Below are 20,223 nucleotides of genomic sequence, written 5' to 3'. Positions count from 1 at the left end.
GGGACGGCGCCTTCCTGGGCGAGGTGAAGCTGGTGGTGGTGGGGGAGGAGGAGGTACTTCGCCGCCGCGCGTGTGGGCTTGTGAACGTGCCCAGAGTCGTCTGGTGTGCGGAGGCGGGCCGCGTGGCCGGCCCCGGCCGGCGCGCCGGGCACGAGCAAGGCTGCCGAACTCGCGGGGCCCGGCGGCCGGCAGGTGTTTTGTGGACCCTGTCCGGTCCACCTCGAGGTCGGTGTCGGTAGCCTTTGCTTATTGGCTGGGTAGCCCGTGTCCAGCCAGGGACTTGCTCTTGGCCCCGCTCCTGTGTCCTGTCCCTATCTACCCCTCTGCCCCTTAATCTACCCCTCTAGGTCGGTCACGGTGTTTGTCAGTGTCCCGCCCACCCCCTCCTCCTCCTCCTCCCTCTGTCACCTCCTTCCTTCCCCGCGTGCCTCCACCTTTGCGATAAGACAACTCCCGAAGATGATACACACCTTAACATTCCACACACTCTACTCTTCCCAGGAAGCATGTGATATGCTCTCTTACCTGCTCCTACCTAAAAAGAACGCCAAAGGGATGAAACGTGCCATCGGCAGAACCGAACGGCGGGGCGGTTCAAAATTTTGGTTGCGGGTTCGGCTTTAGCTGGCGGTTACGCCTCTCTAAACGGAGGTAAAAAAAACTGTCCTGTCTTGTTTTTGGACTGGCGGGGATGATTCTCCCTTCCCCTCTCCCTTAACCCCCCCCCTCTTTTTTCCGGGCTAGATATTATCCTAGAGCCTTAAAGTGTGTGGTTTGGGCCAGACCCCCACCCCCTCCCCTCTCCTCTTTCCCTGGCGCTCCCGCGCGGATCCTTGGTAGAGTCCTTGGAGGTAGAACGACGTGGACGAGGAGAGAAACATGGTGCTGGTCGCCAGAGGGGAAAAAGTACGGTTTGTGCTTGCCACGGGTCGTGAGCGTGACGTGACACCCGTGACAAGGTCGGGAGGCTGAGCCTCTGAGCCACACACTTGTTGCCCCGGGTGAACAGCTCAACAGGTGACAGTCCCCGTCGGTGTGGTGGCTACTGGAATGCCGCTGCCCCATCAAATATTCATAAGGAAGTGTACGATGAATGAGCAATTTCGGTCGGGTATTCGTAAAGCGCCCCCCCCCCCCCACACACACACTCACACACAGTCTCATCTCACTGTTTATGCCACCTCCCAACATAAGATTTTTGAAGTTGTATGTCAAAACTGCAAGTTCATTTTTCTATTAAAATTGAACCAATGACATTTTATCAATTCTTTGCTTTTCTTTTTTCATTAAACTTTAGGCTGGAGAAAGCAAAGAAGGACCTTGGTGTAGCAGAACGTAATGCCAATCTGTATGAATCAAGATTCAATGATATCACCATCAAATACAATCAGGCTCTTGTTGAGAAAAAGAAAGCACTTGATGATGTCAAGGTAACTAACATTAAGACTGCCTGAACCTCATGTTACATCTGCAAATGTTCCTCAAATATCAAGTTTAGATAAGCTAACATTTATTATATTCAATCCACTTACAGGAAGCTGATAAATTGGCCAAGCAGCTTGATGAGATGCGCAAAAATTTGGCTGAGGAAACTCTCTTGAGAGTAGATATGGAGAACAGACTACAAAGTCTCAAGGAAGACTTTGAGTTCAAGGAAGCTGTAAGTACTCTTATGTTTATATGTTGGCTTTACAGATGTTTTTCAAGATATTTTCTTTACCTTCCTTTTTTCTTCTGTACAGGTTCATGACAAACAATTGAAAGAAACAAGAACAAAGCGTTCGGTTGAAATCAGTGAGATAGATGGAAGACTCTCTCAGGAATATGAGACAAGACTTCAGCAGAGCTTGTCAGAGCTGAGGGATCAGTATGAAGAACAAATGCAGTCGAATCGGATGGAAATTGAATACTTGTATGAGACCAAGGTACTTGCGTTGAGAAAAATTGTGTTGTCTATTCAAGAACTTTCAATGCATGGTTTTAATATTTTTGGAAGTAGCAGTTCTGTTACTTATCAGTAAATCTTGCACCAACTAAATTTGTTTTCAAAAAGTTGTTGATAGTCTTGGGATAAGGCACAAATATTTGGGTGGGGATTGTACAGCACAAGTAATATTCATAAGCATTTTATCATGCAAGCATGTGTTAGAACATACCTATATTATTCTCGCTCATATTATAGAACTAACCGCATGGTTTGTGTTTTCAGTTGAAGAATTTGCAAGCCCAATCTCAGAAGAATTCTGGTGTTGCTTCTTCACTGCTGGATGAACTGAGACAGTCTCGCACTCTCTCTGACTCATTGTCCTCACGAATTGCAGAGTTGGAATCTACTGTAGCAGGTGCTAATGTAAGTTTCCTGCACCTAAACAACTGTGACCCTTCCTTTTTTATTGATGTCAATATCCTTAAATTTTTAAATTTGCTGTTTGTTGCAGTCTCGTGTTGCTGAGCTGGAAAAGATGTTGGACGGTGAGCGTAGGAGAATTTCAGCTGAAAGAGAGCGGCATAGAGAAGAGCTGACTGCTGTTGAACTGGAACTTAACAATCTGAGGGATGAAATCTCTCGGCAACTTCAGGAGTACCAGGACCTCCTTGACATCAAGGTCGCCCTTGATATGGAGATTGCTGCGTACCGTAAGCTTCTGGAATCTGAGGAAGAGAGATTGAATATCAGTCAGGTTGGTGGGTCCGGCAGTGCCTCCGGCACTCCTCGCACGGGATTCGGCATTGGAGGAGGCAAGCGCAAGCGGACTCTGATGGAAGACTCGAGTGAATCTCTTGATGTGGAAACAACGAAGTCATGCACCGGAGAGATTGAAGTGTCTGAAGCTGACCCCCAAGGACGCTTCATCAAGCTGAACAACAAGAGTAATAAGGTAACAATTTTAAAAGTGACACCTTTTTGATTTATTTAAAAAAAAAATTACTTTCTGAATTTTCTGGTATTTGCCACACATTGTTATTTTAGGAGGTCAGCTTGGGAAATTGGCAACTTGTGCGCAAAGCTAATGGACAAGAAACTGTGTATCGTTTCCACCGCACTGTGAAGCTGGAAGGTGGAACAGGTCTGACTGTTTGGTCTTCAGACCAAGGGGAAACACATGAGCCTCCTTTCAACCTTGTCATGAAATCTCAGAAGTGGACCACTGGCAATGACATGACCACTCAACTTCTCAATAATGCCGGAAAGGTACTAACCCTCTTTCATTCAAACTATATTGGTAGCCACATCTTATTTATTTGTCAATTTTCAAATTTTATTGTTTTTCTACAGGAAATGGCAACAATGACCAATAAACTTAAATTTGTGGCCAAGTCCCGAATTAGACAAACACAAGGTTACGTTACTGGTGCTGGCCACAGCCGGTCAGGTGATGACGAGTTATACCCACAGGTAAGTAACATTCTGAACAAATTGCTTGGCCTACTTTTTCTCTAACTAAATCACCGCACTGTTTAATTTTTGAAATTCTTTCAGGGTGATCCAAGTGGAGAAGAAAGATGCAGGATCATGTAAATTTTTCTGGAGTGAGAATTAATCTTGAACACTATTGAGGTGTTATGATTCATGGTCAGTTTTTAAATGAAGGTTGCATATAGACACTTCTGAAACATGAAACCTCACTCAAGTCAGCTTTTGTTGCCTAGTTTTCACAACTGTCTATTGAACCTGTTGCGCTTCCAAAGTATATGAAAATTTACAATTTTTAAAAAAGTTTATATTTGAATTATTGTAATCTGCCTGCCTATTGAGCCTTTTTTTTTACTTTGGTGTGTTCCATATGAGTTAATGGAAATCAAACTATTTTAATTCTGAAAAAAAATAGGTGTCTATGAAGTGATCATGTGCCCGGTGACAACTTTAGTTTATTTTGTATTATTTAAGATGAATGGAGTAATTTCTCTTGTTATGAATCATCTGGCAGAACTATTTCCAAATACATTATGTTGTAAAAATTCAAGCTCTTAATTTTTGTACTATTTGTTGTTTTTTTTTTTGTCTATTGAAGGAGAGCGTAGTTATTAATTATGTCTGATGGTGACACATGTGAGTTATTTATTGAAGCCCTCTGTGGATGAGTTATATTTATCATTTGTGCCCTTATTCACATTTCACTGTAACAAGTTGCCTTTCACTATTTGCCTTTGTCATTATTTAGTTTTTGTGACAATATACTGAAACACTGAATTTGCGAATTTTAAGAGACTTTGACTTTGTAGAAGGTGTTACAAATTGCTTAAAGTTTTGGTATAGAAGTTAAGAATATCTCTTTGTACAATGATTTTAATTATGGTATTAAACATAAAATCAACTACTCACAGTATATTGATTTTCCTAACAGTGAACAAGACATCCCTCTGAAAATGTCTTTGTAATTTTCCTATCCAAGATATCACAAACTGGTATGCTGGTTCGAGGTGGTAAATAAAATCAGTCATTTGGCAAAATTAGACTTCATTACAATTAATTTTTAAATTTGGCTTATTCTATCTTGGTATCTTTATCAGATTTTGTTTGTTCCTGCAAATTTAAAAAAGGGATTTGTTAATGCCAAAAGTAGACAATGGTCGTATAATTGAAATCAAGTTTATATTTACCTTCTTCCACTCAGATTTTAATCTATCAAGAACTTCAGGTGAAATAGTCCCAGATTGAATAAGATTGTCAGCAAAAGAACCTAGGAAATACAGAGGTAATAATAATTTTCTTGCAGGACATGGAGAACCTGAACTATGTTTTACTATCAGGGTTTTTTTTGTTAACCTTTTGACACTTTTGGTACTTTAGACACCATGCTTTCTTCATTGTCTCCATCATTTGACATTAGTCGGGACAAATGAGCCAACCCTTCAACTATCACACTATCTAGAAGTTTTTTCATTTGTCTCACGTTATCAGTCTCTTGAAATTGATCAGTAAAACGAAGGCTGTAAAAAAGAGGCACAGAGCAACCACTTTGATACACATGTGTGTGAGAAATTGTATCTTATTTGTTTGAAAGCAAAACTTACCTCAACCATAGATACAAATCAAAAACATCATGTAGTGATTCTAACTGAGACATATCTGCTATGTTGTTAGGCACTTGCGGAGGCCACTGCATCTGCTTTGTGAGCCAATTAGCATCCATTATCTTATTTTTACTGAAATGACGAGCCATCTGTTGAAGTGAGCAGAATATCCTATGAAAATTCAACTTTATACAGTAGAACAAGAAGTATTTGTGTAATTTAGAAAATTTTTGCTTACCCTGAGCAAAATTGTTACGACAATATTGTCTTTGATATTTACTGGTGAGCAACAAAACACATACCGTGCTCTGAGGGGAAGTGGAATTGAGTCTATTTTTTCAGCCAGGTACATGAATGATTCAATGTTACACATAAAGTATAATGAATCATCCATTTGGCATAGATCAGTAAATATTTCCTTGAAATAAATTACTCAATGTTAAAACACCTCTGCACCTCTTGCACAAAAATTGACAGGAAAAATATTTACACTCAATGATTAATACGAACAAGGATTGATTGTAGAGAACTATCTGGAAGATGATATGAAAACATTTCAATTTGTTCAGCCGTAGGGTACAAACCAGCCTTTTCTGCTGGTTGTGGTAAAGATGAGAGCATTGACTTGAGAGTCCTCAAGTCTCGTGCATTTAATGTTGTTACATTCCCCTGCAAAAAACAGTTATCTAATTGCTGTCCCAACCAAGATCATGAGATAGTTAATCACTTACCTCTTCATATTGTGTTCCATATCTACCGGCTCGGCCAGCAATCTGGAGAGCCTGGGAGACTGATAAAGGTTCCAATGATCTCTTACCATCAGAATTTATTTCCACTTTTTTGAGAGATACAAAAATAATTCTTCGAATGTTTCTAAAGATAAGCAATAGAGTACATTCATAAAAAGATAACTAAAAATTAAATGACAAAATTAATGCTACAAAAACAAAAACAAAAAAAAACTTACAAATTTAGTCCCATTCCTATTGCATCTGTAGCAACCATTACATTGCACTCATCATTCTCATCATTAAATTTCTGACATTGGATGAGTTTTGCCCCTGGGGGTAATGATCCATAAATGACAGCAACTCTGTGGCCTAAATTTTCTAAATTCTTTGTGACCTGGAAGAAATGACAAACAGTAGATATTAGAAAAAGTCAATGACAATGTTATATAAAATAAATTCAGTAGATTCTCAAGTTTGATGGATTAAATGCACATGAAACGTAATTACCGTATAAAGATCTCTTTTGCTAAAACAAACGAGACAATCACCAGGCATTACATTTTGGAGTGATATTAGAGCTGAATCCTCAACTTTTAAGCCGGTAAGTCTCTTGTATTCATGAACCTGTAGGGAAAATATTCAGGTATTTTCAGTGTCCATTTCTAATTGTACACCAACTTTAAGACTAGTAACACTTACCTCTACTGTCTCACCAGCAGTCGCTAACAGATTTTTAACTAGAGGGATTGCAGCCGCCTCTCCACAAACATGCACTTCCTTGGCCGCAATACCCAATAAAGCTCTGGACCAAGCCCATCCTCGTTGATTATCCTGCAGTAACTGAATCTCGTCAATAACTGCTACATCAACTGTAACAATAAATCAATCAGGAACTTGGGTTTTAATCAAATAATTTTTCAAGTACTTGCTACTTGAAACCAAAACATACAGTTTTCTTGTAGAGGAGCCATTTCTACTGTACATGAGAGACGGGAGCTACGCTCACCACTGGGGTTGCTATAAATTCTGTCATCCCCTGTGGCCAAATCACATTCAATGTCCTGAGGATCGGTAAAAAGTAAAAATATAGAGATGATTGGCGTTCCAGAACAGCCAAACAAAAAAACAAAACAAGGAAAGAAAGAAAGAATAATTTGGTTTGGGTACACTACCTTATCTCTCATTTTTTGAAACACTTCACTTGCAAGCATTTTTAAAGGCCCGCAATATACACTAGATTTAGCCTTCATGAATTTTTCAAGAGCATGGTAGGTTTTGCCACTATTAGTTGGACCAGCATGAAAAATTATTTTCCTTCCAAGTGATCTTGCTTGGGGATACCTATTTTTTTTTGTTTGAATGAGAAAGAATAATTGAGATTTCAAGGCTGAAGTTAAGGCGAGAACCATAGAGCTTCCAACTATATTTTATTTAAGAGGCACACTTTTAAGGCTTCTATAAAACATGGTCATTTTTAGATTAGATTAGTTTACTAACGTACCAGGCAGCTGGGTCTCGCAAGTCACAAATTCGAGAGAGTTCCTCCCTACAAAGTAAGTGTGGATACATTTTCATTGCGAAATCCATAAACTGGCCAAACAAGTCATCAGGGTGACCAGCTCCCACAAGAATGTCATTAAGGACAATTTCTAACTCTACAGGAAGCTCTTCTCCATTCAAGCAGAATGAACGGAAACGAACAAATGCTGTTCTTAGTTGCTGAGCTGAAAGATTAAGGTCAAATTAATTGCAGTTTCCACCCCAAACCTTTTATATACATTAAAACACATCCAGCTACCGCAGAAAGTAACAGATCCTTAAATTAAATACCATCAAGTAGGTCCTCACCATTTAATCCTTTCTCTGTAGCTAGATTTCGAATCTCAGGCTTTCTAATAAAGTCTGTCAGAATTGTGGTAATATCTCGGGGGGTTAACTTCTTAGTGTTCTTCCTCTCTGAAGAAGTCACTCCCACAATCCCTTTGCTCGGCTCTGATTCAAATAGGGAATTGAATGAATTCTTTCTCTTTCCACGAACTTGACTGTAATGCACACAAGATGCAAAATGCTTTTCTTTCGGACCGGAAATTATTGACATAGAACGGAAGCTGACAAACACGGTTCTATGGCAAACTGACATTGCGAGCTTTTTGGTGGCAAACATTCTTGTGGCAGTTCTAATTTAAAATGCTAAATTAAAATATGCGGTGTTGTAGTACCCAGACATTTTCTAACCTAAACACCAGACGACATCAACATGCCATGATGTAGTCACATATACACATCGATATTGCGTTTAGTCCCTTAATTTTTCATACTGATGAAAAGAGGTCTTCCCTTCTCTCTCTCTCTCTCTCTCTCTCTCTCTCTTGCTCTTTAAAGCAGGAAGTGACATCTTTCAGAGCAAAACACAGAAAATAGCGACCACTGTTTCTCTCCAGTCTCTTGCTCCAGAATTGAAGAAATTGGGAAACAAAAAATGAAAAATATTGTAAATTATTTCATGTCTTTATTACACCGCTTTTTAACACACAGGGCAGAAGAAATAACCACATGCAGAAAATTTGATGTGGATACTTTGAAAGTGTATGAAGAGAGCGGAATAATTATTGCTACCAGCACACGTTTGGTAATTATCTCAGAAAATCTACAGGAACCACTCATCATCACTGAAAGTAGGGTTTTTAATGACGAAGACCTTAAAAAAGATTTAACAAAAGGGAAAGAAATAACTGTGGGCAAGTCCAATGAGAGTAGACAGATCTTGAACAGAGTGAAACAATGTGAAACCTGTCAAAGACTCAAATAAAAATCAAAAAAAGCCAGAAACAAATTGAAATAGTGAACTTATGGACACAGGCCTAATGATATTCTCTATATCCTAAATACATTACTTGGGGATAAAAATGAGAAAGTTTACATCCACCTATATTTAACACAGACAGCGCTATTTTCAGACAATTACATAAATAGAATTCTCTTTTGAGGAGACTAAGGAGCTTCCTGTGGCAATATACCAATATATATATGTACATCTAGTTATATTTCTCACACACCACTCAACGTATCCACCTCTGAACTTTAGATACCTGAATTGCACATAAATCTTGAGGCAATGAGAGGACGCTTAGGACAGCTTAGGTAATTTACTAACAAGTCCTTCATCTATCCTCAAAACTCCACACAGATAAACTTTGTTGGAATGGAATTGAATGCTATTGATCACCTTCAGCATAAATATAACTTATAGTCAAAATTACTCTAAAAGAAAATAGCAACATTTTTATCACAGAGTACAACTTAAAACATTGAACATTTGAGATCTAGATCTAACACAGACACCTATTGACAGAGAACTAAGCAAGAAGTTATTTAAAACAAAATCGATACAAACTAAGAATGTGATGATTTATGCAATCATTTAAATCAAATTGACTGTCACAACACTTGCATTACACCTTCAGACTTTCAGAAAAGGTAATCTTATCAAACAGAACAGTGTAACTTAATCACCACTTGATTAGATTGATTTGACTGTCAATCATTAAAAGGTACCAACGACTTTTGGCAACTTCAGATACTGGTGTTAGCACAATAGAGCTTTACTCAGTATGTATTTTAAAATGACAATAAAAAAGGAAAAAAAAAAAGGTTCAAATCAAGTAAATGAATTGTCAAAGATTAGATTAGATTTCTAACCGATTAATAAAACAGAAACTGCGGTCGTGAGAAAACTGAGGCAACCATGCCTGCTAGGATCAAGATCTCACACTAAATTTAAACACCAAATACTGTACAAGCTTACAGCGAATATAACTCAATATCAAAATACAATATCATATAATCTTTCCCTCAAAGTCTTCCAATTATTTTTATCTTTTTTAAAAGAACAGATAGGTATATCTTATAGTAGGCTTTTCATTTTAATTACATATCAATATTTGTACAAAAGAAAAAGTCAGGTAATGTTTAAAATGTGCTCAAATACAAACACAATTAGTTTGTTAGCTACTGTATTAGTCTACAGACAACAGACTGGAGGACTTCTAGGGAGCTATTAGAGATCATCCAATAATGTGATGTCTAAGCCAAGCAAGACCGGGCATAGGAAAATCTATAGCTTGTTCTAAAGTCCATGTACCAGATCAGTATGTACACTGTGATTTTAATGTTAACTTTCAATTTAAGGCAATGCGAGATTGAGATTGGTAATTCAACTCTATGACATGTGCACAACCAAAGAGAAAATCTGTCAAGCACTAAAATATTGGAACTTGATCATAAATGGATTTTACTGTACAATATCTATAATATAGATACTTCAGACAATAGGTGTACAATATTTAAGTCTGGAAAGATTATTTGTACGTCAATTCTTTAAAAGCTCTACAAACATTGAAACAGAGTGACTCTGTCAGAGCCAAATTCAAAAGAATGAACTTGCTTGAGAAACATTAGAATAAATCCATGACAGATGTAATAACAAACAATTAACAATACACTACAGTAAGAAAAGAATTAGATTTCTGAAATGCTACAATCATCCAACTGTTTTTGGAGCCACCGCACAGACAAGTTGTACTGAAGGAGTCCATTCCGTCAAAATACTCACTGCAGCATTGTTATGCAACAAACCAAGCTTGTGAAAATTTGCATTTTAAGGTCTAGAAACATACAAATTATGTTTTTCTGCCTCAACAACATACAATAGTAAAAAACAAATTACATTCACAAGAAAAGAAGCTTACCTGATGATTGTTATGTCTTTCATGTGTTGGCAAAATTTTTGGCCTTTTTTTAAAAAAGGGAAATCTCTATAGCATGCATAACATAATGTATAAGTTGTTAAGCACTAAGACATGTAGTGTTAAACGTCAGTGCATAATTATTGGAAAAGACACATCATACGCTTAACACCAGTTTGTACACCACACTAACAAACTAGTCAGTACTTAACTAGAAATATTTTTGTCTCCAACAAAACTCAAAGTTTGATTTATAGAACACTAGAAAAAGTACACAGTACAATTTGTAGATCAGAAAATTTTGAAATACAGTATAAGTGAAAATAGGTAAGAACAAAAGTTTACATGAATTATCAGGTACAACAATATATGAGAAGTATCCCTTGAGTAAAGAATCTTACATATGCCATGGGGCATAAAAAATTTGAAAATAAATTTTACTAGACACTTTAATATTTTACATGACTAGATAGCCAAATCCAGCAAGGACATGCCAAGCAAGATTAAAGTGTAATACTTTTCCTTTGCCTCTTTTTAAACTGCAACAAATTATTTACATTTGTAAGGTTAAGTGGTTGACAGAAGATGAGGGCAAATATGGGGATGTTGATAGTTGATTAATGGTTGTCAGTGAACCCTCAGCAGTTTGAATATCTTCTGATGAAATATCAGTGCTAGATCCAAGGAATGCCTGCGTGATCGAAGTTACTGGGGAGAGAAGTGAGGATGGAGGCAGATCACCAGTTGTTTCATTCAGGAAAACCTCAGTCACACTAAGTTCCTCTGATGTAATCGGCAAGAAGGATGGCTGGTTGATATATTCCACCGCACTAGGAGATGATAAGTATGATCTTTCCATATTATGGTCATCGGGGTCTGAAGATTGCATGTACACTTCCTGATTCAAGTACTCAGCATCAGATGACACCAAATAAGTAGCTTGAGGCAACTCATCACAGGCAGAGTAGTCCTGTGAAGAGTAACAATCAGGTAAGAGGGAGGATGAAGAAAGAGACACAGGCAAGAGAGACTGTTGGGCATAAGCTTCATCAGATGGTGAAGATTCTAAATATGATTGTGATGTGTAGTGATCTGCAGAATTTGATGGAGAGTGTTCTTCAGGTGGCTGAGGCATGAGAAAAGAACTACTCTCCAAGGAATCATACACAGCGGTATAGACTTCTTCTGTGTGAGAGAGACCAGTGGGAGGCAAGTCTTCAGGGGAGAATGAATTGGGTTCAGATGAAACACCAAATTCATCAGGAGACGTTTGCACAGCTATCAAGCTAGGTGTATCTTTGACAGTTGGGGTTGGGGCTACATCAGTGATATTGTTGAGCTCAGCTTTCTTCTCAATTCTTGGTTGTGATGGAGGATGGTTTTTGTGTCGACTTGATAATTGGAATGAGGAGCTATCACTATTCCCAGTTTGCTTCTGATGATGAGTATTCCGATACATTTGATTAGCATGGTGTCTTGCTCTCCGTCTATGTCTTCTAGAAGGAGTTTTCAGTGGGCCATTCACATTCTGGGAATGGTTGGGCTTTGTCGGATGAGAAATTGATGCTTGTTCACTTTCAGCAGAAGAGTTTGGTTGGTTTTTGGGTGAAGCTGTCGCCACTTGTTTTGTATTTGAGGAAGATGGAGATGAGACACTTGACTGCTCTGAAGAATTGGCACTAGGATTTTCAGATGGCGTAATTCCTTTCTGTAACAACATAATAGATCTTGGACTTGGAGGTCGTTTTCCACTGGTACGCTGCACAGAAATGTCTTTAGTCATAGCAAATATTGCAGCAGTGTGAGAACGCTGGTCTTCATGATTTTGTTTCCCGTGTTTGCTTGAAAATACCCTGATGCAAAACTGGAGAGGGTGGTTTTCCCTTGCTACCACTGAAGACAAGAACCAGTCAGGCAGGAAAGAGAATTGTGATGAGCCTGGTATCACATCTCCAGTAACGTAGTGAACACCTGGCTCCCAACGGAACCGCCACACAGTATTAGGATCATTGCTGTGAGGACAATCCCAAACAGTTCTTCCAACAAAATTCAAGAACTGGTCCAGAAAAGTCATACAAACTGCAGGTACCCACAAGTCCTAAAACAGAAATTTATGAATTAGCAAGTGAAAACATAATAAATAAATAACATGTAATTTGATATGAACTGATAAAGTACATGCCTTGGCCATTTTGGGAATATCTTCCACTTTGTAAAATGCCAGATTTTCAACAATCCCACGATCATCTCTGAATCCACAGATAATATGTGCAACATTTACAAGGAAATTTTGAGCCCACCAATTCAATAGTTTAAATCTGTAACAGATAGAGAAAAGTTAGTACGAGGAAGCAATAGTAAAATGAGCAGAACAAATAGAAATGACAAATATATTAAAGGTTTACCTTTTAAAGTTTCGTTCCTGACGAACACATGTAAGCTTCCTGCTAGTTTTTAATTCTACAAATTCTGCTAGCATGAGATCTTCTAAACAGTCTTCAAGAGGTACATCACATGTTACTGCATCCATTTCTGCTCCATACAAAAGCCTTCGATCACTAAGTTTTGTGCGAAACAAACAACAAAATTCTTCTCCTTCTTTGACTGGTGTTTCAGTTTCAGGAGGACAACCAGGTTGATCTAAACAAAAAAGTAATTGAATAGATAAATTAGTAAGACAAAATAAACATTTTTTTTTTTTAGAAAGATTAATAGAAGTTTATTTAAAAATTAAACTCACCTGTTGTAATATATTGTTCAAACTTAAATCCCCATGACGAGAAACGCTTTTGATTTTCAGTTGCACCCATTCTTTCACGTCTTTGCTCAGGTGTCTCTTGTGCACACATGAAAAGAACACCTCTAAATCTACTAACTAGAATCTCCCAGCCTTGATTTTGTTCATAGGGAGTCGTCATAATTCGGGTTAGCAGGCCGCGTAAGCACATGAAGGATGCGACTTCTCTGCATTAAAAAGCACAGATTAAAAACTCACGCCAAAACACCAAAATGACATTGATGGCTTCCATATGGCCAACAGCTAGTTTAGACATATACATATACATTTACATATAAGGAAAATACAATTCATGAAAGTTTTACATAAATAACAATTTTTGTCAATAAGCTAGAAGGTTTAACGATCAAGTGCGCCAATACCACTTTAAAATTTGTGAGGCGCAACTGAGGAACTTCGCAACTGACACTTACTGTGAGACAGACACGCCACTGGCAAGTATCCCTCGTAGCAAATTGTCAATCCTCTCAATGCTTTTGGCGTGATCCGAGCGCTGCACTTTGGACAGGCCATGATTTAAGTCCCAGCCGACATCCTCTGCTTCTCGAGGCAAGTACATGTATCGCAGCTGGGAGGTGTCAGGTGTAAACCGGCGGTCTTGGTCCAGGCTAAAGTAGCTGACGACCATCGGCTGAGCGAACGGGGGAAATGTAGCACTTGGTTTGACCCAGACCCGCATACTGGGCCTGTTTTTGCTTATGCTGTTCATGTTGACAGGTGAAGGCCTCGCCATTCAGCCCGATTAGTCAGCAATCATAAATGCAAGCTTTGACCCAGAGAAATATGGAAACACTCCACAGATGATCGAAAAAGTTATGAGCAATTTCATGACATCACACTAGATAGGGATACTGGGAGAAACAAATACAAGAGGTTTGTTGTTGCACTCTAACACATCATTTGCAACTTTGCATATAAAATGATGCACCTAGACAAAGCGAGAGATCTAGAATCGGACGACGCAGTTTCGTATCGATTTTCGTCGAGTTCGGAAAACTTTGGAAGATACGGGGGAGGGGGAAGGGGAAAGGGGAAGGGTAATATTGTTATTTGCAGGGCTTCGACCTGCCAATAATGAAAACAACAACAACAACAACAACACCGATTACCTCATAGCCCGGTGCGGGAAACCATTGATGCTTTGTTTGGGCGCTTGTGGAGACAGCAAACGTTAAGTCCATTTAGTGTACAGCTTGGCATGTCTTACTACTGCTATTTTTAGGAAGACGCGTGAGATGACATTGCCATCATTTAGCAGTTGGAACCCTAATTAACTTGTTCGTCCGAGTCAAGAGTGCAATCAGCAGCGTGACTCAAGGTTAGCAAACAGCATGATTAAATTACACTAATTATTGTGTAAAGCTTTAAATTTTGAATGAATTTAATACAATTTTGAACGACATTTCTCTATCATGAATTGATTCCACTGTCCTGAGGCAGTTGATGTACAAACCTTGATCATTGCCGACAATGTACATCATGTTGGTATATAAATATCATTCCTCTGTGAAACGTCTTCTTATTTAATTTTACATTACATTACATTACATTTCCTACCATAAATCAAACCCTGTATTGGAATAGCCTAATGGAAAACTGTGTTGTTCTATATCTCTGCACCTTCTTGTTTGTTATCAAGGCAGTTATTTTTTGTTTTATCATTTCAGATGTCCAAACTTCAGCTTAGAAGCACCAGGAGTAGAAGGAGGGCAACGTCCCCAGCTGCTGTAGAGGACTCGAAGGCAGATGTTCCCTCCAGCAAAAGACCTCGGAAGGTTAACAGCGCTAAACATTCAGAGTCGGATGAAACTAAACCAGATCTCTCATCAAAAGACAGCAGCCTTCAAATCACTAGCAAAGTGGATCTTTCAGAGTCGGACAGCAGTTCTGATGAGTTTATTAGGCCTGCAGACACTTTGAAAGTTAATGCTGGTATACTCTCTCTCAGGAATGGACCGTCACCTGAACCAGATTTCTCAGCTATAGAAAGTACTATTTTGACAGGAGTGTCAAGGCTAAGTGATTCTGATTCAGATAACTCTGACTTTGAAGAAGTTGGGGTTGATTCAGCACCCAATTCCTCTGACACTTTAGTCAAGAAAGAAAGCCCAAGCTTTGGAAAGGATACCCTAAAAGCAGCAAATCATAATGATCTATCAAAAGTTAGTTCTTCTAAATCTGATAAATCTGTCAATGGAAAGCTTTCTCTGGAAAAGATCAAGTCAGAAAACAACGAAAAAATGTCTCTGACAAAAAGTGAACCTGAGGGAAAAAAAGTATTGTCTGAGAAAAATACCAAGAAAGTAGAGAGAGTCACTAGAACCTCTAGGAAGACAAGTGCCGATAAAACAATGAAGACTGAATTTCCTGAAAGTAGTAAGTCTGTCTCTGACAAAAAACAAACCACTCGGCAGTCTTCAAGCAAGTTAAAAGAGGATAAAAAGAGCAGGGCAAGTGCTTCATCCAAGAGCTCTACAACACAGAAGACTAAGAAAGAGGACAAAATTAGAAATTCTCCCATCAAGAAGGAGGTGCCGGAATCCCTGGACACTATGGACATAGCTCAGCTGCTTGCCCTTGGAGAGGGTTTAAAGATGGATATGAAGTCTCCCCTTCCATCTGATTCTGAGAGTGAAGATTGGGAAGAAGTCGACCAAGCCGACCAAAAGAAGCATGAAATTCCTAAAGAGGGTGTTCAAATTACATTGGACATGCCTGAGTTCAGTTGGAAACGTAAGAAGCAGCGTGATCAACAGGCTTGCATGCAAGCAGAAATGAACCGAGCATTTAACCGGGTCCGCAGGGAGCTGCAGTTACTGTGCCATAAGACAAGTCTGCTGCTGTGGGTAGCACATGGGAGGTACCTCAATAATGTCATCAATAATGATGGTGTCCAAGCAATTGCACTCTCTCTTGTGCCCACTGACTTAACTGTCCTTCCCAAGAAACCAGGACGAAAGTATGTTGATCTGCTCTTAAAATGGTTTGCAAAAGACTTTGAGTGCTCAGAGGGCTTCCCTGAAACTCTTGAAAGTAGTCAGTCACGCCCATTGGGGGCAATTCTTGCACAGCACTTCTCTCGTAAATATGCTAAATCAACCAGAGAATTGATATTTATGTTTATTGCAATCCTACGTGCAGTTGGGATGGAATGCAGACTCATTGTCTCATTCAACAACAACAACAACAACATTGATATTTATGTTTATTGCAATCCTACGTGCAGTTGGGATGGAATGCAGACTCATTGTCTCATTCCAACCCATGCCCTTGAAACCGCAAAGTAATGAACTTCTTGCAATCAGTACCAATGGTAAAAGAGGGAAGCCATCTAAGAAAAAAAATGAAGAGGACGATGAAGTATCAGAAAAACAGTCGTCACCTCAAACACCAGGGACTAGTAAAACAGCACATTCAACCATTAAGTGCAAGTCAGCTCCTAATAATGATGGTAAAAGCTCAAAATATTTTAGAAAATCTGCACCAGCTTCATCTGAATCCATCTCACAGAATAATGATGGTCCCAAGAAAGAAAGCAGTAACAAACGCAAGTCTGAGTCCTCTGCAGCAAGATCACCTGTCAAAACTCGGGGTCTTAGAAGAAAAGCGTCAGAGAAAAAATACAAAGAGAAAACTGATTCTGAAAGTGAAAGTGACCCTGATGATCCAGGACCAATTCTTAGCCCTGGTAAAAAGCAAAAACTTGATCAAGATTCATCACAACGTTTGAAGGAAGCTGCTGCTAAACGTGTACCCCCAAGTAAGAGGTCTATTTCTAAGAAGTCTGTCAGTCCTGGACCCTCTCAGGCTGCGGAAAAGTTATCCAAGACTTCAGAGAGTGAATCAGATTTTAAAGTTAAGAGGTTTTCTTTGGCTGGTACAAGCAAACCATCAACCTCTTCAAAACCGAGTGGTTCCCGCAGGTCAATATCTCAAGAGTCTGACAGTGACAGTGATTTTGAAAAAAAGCCCAAGTCCAAACAAACTTCTAAAACTAACAAATCACCAGCTACAAAACCAAGTGGTTCCCGTAGGTCAAGATCTCAAGAGTCTGACAGTGACAGTGATTTTGAAGAAAAGTCCAAGTCCAAACAAACTTCTAAAACTAACAAATCACCAGCTAAAAAGCAGCCATCCAGGGGAAGGCCATCAAAAGGTTTGCATAAGTTCAACTCTTCGGATATGTTAACAATTTTTAATCAAGTTGTAGCACATATTTATCTAATCCTATCTTTTTACCAAAGGATCGGGAAAGAAAGTTCTATCCTCAGATGATAACTCAGAAAATCGTAAGTCAATGAATTCAGGATCTGATTACTGGGTGGAAGTCTATCTAAATGATGAAGATCGATGGACTTGTGTTGACGTCCCGTCCAAAAAAATTGATTCCACAAAGCAAATACTGGTAATGGAACAGCATTTTGATCAGCTCTTTCTACATCTGAATATCTATTTAATTTTATTGTCTGTTTTCTAGTTGAAGGCCAGTCAACCAGTATGCTATGTAATTGCATTTAATGCTGATGGTACATTGAAAGATGTCACTAAACGTTATTCCCCTAAATATTCTCAAGTGACTGTAAAGCAAAGAGTGTCAGTTGAGTGGTGGGACAAAACTTTGAAGCCTTTCAGACCCAAACATTCTCGTCAGGAAGCAGCAGAAGATAGTGAAATGAATCTTGTAGAACTGGATAGACCAATGCCAAAAACAGTTGGAGAGTAAGTTGGGTGATGCCAGTCTTCAGTAAAGAGTAAACGACCATGCAATTTTTATCCTCTTGTTTAATTTAATTTAATTTAATTTATGAAACAGGTGCAAGAACCATCCACTTTATGTTTTAAAACGCCATCTCCTCAAATTTGAGGCGATTTACCCTGCAGACTCTCCAAGTCTAGGTTTTGTCCGTGGTGAACCTGTTTATGCCAGGCAGAATGTGTACACTTTGCATTCTCGAGAGATTTGGATGAAAGATGCTAAAGTGGTCCGTCTTGGGCAACAGCCCTATAAAATAGTAAAAGCTCGGCCGAAATGGGATAGGGTAATGGCAATGAGTTGAAATTTTGATAGGCAGTACTACATTTAACTTGTATTTAAAATTGACCCTTGTGTTTTATTTCAGCTCTCTGGGAAAGTGATCACTGATTTACCTCTTGAAGTGTTTGGTCCATGGCAAGTTGAAGATTATGTCCCTCCCCCAGCAAAAGATGGAAAAGTTCCCAGGAATGCTTATGGAAATGTAGAGCTGTTCAAACCAACTATGCTGCCCAAAGGAACTGTACATTTGCAAGGTGCAGTGGTGTTCATTGATATTCTTCTTAGAACTTGTTGACAATTGCTTTGTGTCATTGTGGTTTTAAAATTCCAGTTCCCTTCCTGAGCAGAGTTGCGAAGAAACTTCGCATTGATTGTGCTCCTGCAGTTGTTGGCTTCGATTATCATTCAGGTGGTTGCCACCCGACCTATGATGGTTTTGTTGTATGTGAAGAGTTTGTTGATGTGCTGATGGATGCGTGGAATAAGGTACAGGCCTACCATACAGCACTGAGAATCAGTGTGGAGCTATTCTGTTTTTTGTCTTTTTATACTATTATACGTAATTTTTTTTTTTTTTTTTAAAGGAAATTGATGAATCTGCCAAACGCCGTGAAGAAAAACATGAAAAGCGAGTATATGGCAATTGGAGGAGACTGATCAAAGGTTTATTGATTAGAGAACATCTAAAGTACCGTTATGATTTCAAAGAGGAGGGAGCAGGGGAGGCTGGATGTAGCCAGTCCCTTGTTAATGCTGATGCATTAAAAGCATCTCGTATTCAGGCTGAGAACGCACCACTTCCCCCCATCTTTCCCAAATTGATGGCAAATATCAAAAATAAGAAGACTCAAAGAAGAACTTCAACTACCAAGGCCAATAAGAACCAAACGAAATCCTTGGGGGGAAAGGAGGGACCAAAGGGAAGAAAGGGAAAGCAGGGTGGGGGGAAGAAAAAGAAAGTTGAAACCAGTGAAGAAGAAGAAGAAAGTGATTGGGACACTGGAACAACGTCTGAAGATGAAACGGAAATGGTTCTCTTGTCTGATGAAGATAGTGGAAGTGAGTTTGAGGACTTGAAGAATAAAAAGTAGCCCATGCAAATATTTGTTCTTCTGGGGTGTTGGTTTTATAATACCTACTTAAGTCTTGTTACCAGACCAGGCATCAGTATTTTTGTTTGTACTAAATTACGTTTAAGTTTTGGGACTTTTAAATTTATCATTTCTTTCCGTGACGATGGTGTTGTTGCTCTGTGTAATATGGCATTGAAAAGTGTTTTTGCAGAGGAAGGCATGATACATTTTAAAGCCCCTAGTCAGCAAGTGGTTGTGTTTAGTTTATATTTAAGTCTTGTATGTCTACCTCAATCATTGTACCTGGAAAAACTTCATACCTCTCAGATTATGTAGTGTGTAGTGTTATTAGTCAGTAATTTGGGTTGAAGCCCTGTAAAACATTGTTTAATATTTTTTCTAATGTGATCTGTCTAGTAGTAACTAGAGAGCCTCTTTCATTCAGTAGTATTCTAGCATTTTAATCTTGCCAATGCTTTCAGTTCCAGTAAAAAAGAATTATGGTGACTCAGTATTCTTAGTTGTAAAGATCAGGAAGTCTATTTAACTAGCCTGGTTTTGAAGCATCTCCGGCTGGACCACACAATTTTTATCTTAAATGTATGTCCTTGGTTTTAAACGATTTTCAGTGAGATGCTGACTTGTGTTGCATGCAGATGCTAAACCTGTAATTTTAGTTCATGTTTTAATTACTCGTTATTCTTAAGTTTCTATTGCAAGTGCCTGAATGTAAATTGCAATAACCGTCAGAATTTTTTTTTTTCTGACGATTCCTTATTGTTGAGGCCACTGGCCAGAAAAATAAAAGTTTTGTTACTTTTCTTAA

General features: G+C 38.9%; 4 protein-coding genes across 4 annotated transcripts in view; 2 read left to right on the top strand and 2 right to left on the bottom strand.

Annotated features, from left to right (window-relative positions):
* The window catches only part of LOC113213978 (lamin Dm0), a 7,114-nt gene extending 2,795 nt beyond the window's left edge, over positions 1 to 4,319 (top strand). The window contains exons 2-9 of the mRNA XM_026433205.2: positions 1,298 to 1,430; positions 1,535 to 1,660; positions 1,743 to 1,925; positions 2,210 to 2,350; positions 2,439 to 2,879; positions 2,972 to 3,193; positions 3,278 to 3,397; positions 3,482 to 4,319. Of these exons, the coding sequence (XP_026288990.1) occupies positions 1,298 to 1,430; positions 1,535 to 1,660; positions 1,743 to 1,925; positions 2,210 to 2,350; positions 2,439 to 2,879; positions 2,972 to 3,193; positions 3,278 to 3,397; positions 3,482 to 3,520 (1,405 nt within the window). The 3' untranslated portion in view covers positions 3,521 to 4,319. The remainder of the gene's footprint in view (positions 1 to 1,297; positions 1,431 to 1,534; positions 1,661 to 1,742; positions 1,926 to 2,209; positions 2,351 to 2,438; positions 2,880 to 2,971; positions 3,194 to 3,277; positions 3,398 to 3,481) is intronic.
* Positions 3,985 to 8,032, bottom strand: LOC113213977 (ATP-dependent RNA helicase SUV3 homolog, mitochondrial). The gene is made up of 14 exons (XM_026433204.2): positions 7,596 to 8,032; positions 7,249 to 7,471; positions 6,920 to 7,088; positions 6,697 to 6,808; positions 6,447 to 6,616; positions 6,255 to 6,371; positions 5,984 to 6,141; positions 5,748 to 5,889; positions 5,527 to 5,685; positions 5,255 to 5,434; positions 5,017 to 5,165; positions 4,769 to 4,932; positions 4,603 to 4,682; positions 3,985 to 4,525 (listed from the first exon to the last, which is right to left on the bottom strand). Exons 1-14 carry the CDS (start codon positions 7,909 to 7,911, stop codon positions 4,487 to 4,489), a joined length of 2,178 nt encoding a protein of 725 aa, XP_026288989.1. The 5' UTR covers positions 7,912 to 8,032; the 3' UTR covers positions 3,985 to 4,486.
* Positions 8,033 to 8,236: 204 nt separating this feature from the next.
* On the bottom strand, positions 8,237 to 14,292 carry LOC113213981 (uncharacterized). Its single transcript, XM_026433209.2, has 5 exons — positions 13,703 to 14,292; positions 13,233 to 13,456; positions 12,898 to 13,132; positions 12,675 to 12,810; positions 8,237 to 12,590 (listed from the first exon to the last, which is right to left on the bottom strand). The coding sequence occupies exons 1-5, from the start codon at positions 14,020 to 14,022 to the stop codon at positions 11,046 to 11,048; spliced, it is 2,460 nt and encodes an 819-aa protein (XP_026288994.1). The 5' UTR covers positions 14,023 to 14,292; the 3' UTR covers positions 8,237 to 11,045.
* Positions 14,293 to 14,381: 89 nt separating this feature from the next.
* On the top strand, positions 14,382 to 20,223 carry LOC113213985 (DNA repair protein complementing XP-C cells homolog). Its single transcript, XM_026433213.2, is given in 9 exon segments — positions 14,382 to 14,607; positions 14,957 to 16,467; positions 16,469 to 17,445; positions 17,534 to 17,694; positions 17,767 to 18,008; positions 18,103 to 18,328; positions 18,410 to 18,578; positions 18,656 to 18,810; positions 18,909 to 20,223. Coding segments are annotated over 8 exon segments (3,948 nt in total). The 5' UTR covers positions 14,382 to 14,607; the 3' UTR covers positions 19,416 to 20,223.

Source organism: Frankliniella occidentalis, unplaced genomic scaffold (genome assembly GCF_000697945.3).
Source record: "Frankliniella occidentalis isolate FOCC.00 unplaced genomic scaffold, Focc_3.1 Scaffold9, whole genome shotgun sequence".
NCBI lineage: Eukaryota > Metazoa > Arthropoda > Insecta > Thysanoptera > Thripidae > Frankliniella > Frankliniella occidentalis.
The sequence above is the reverse complement of the archived record's forward strand: the minus strand, read 5'-3'. Positions and strand labels throughout refer to the sequence as shown.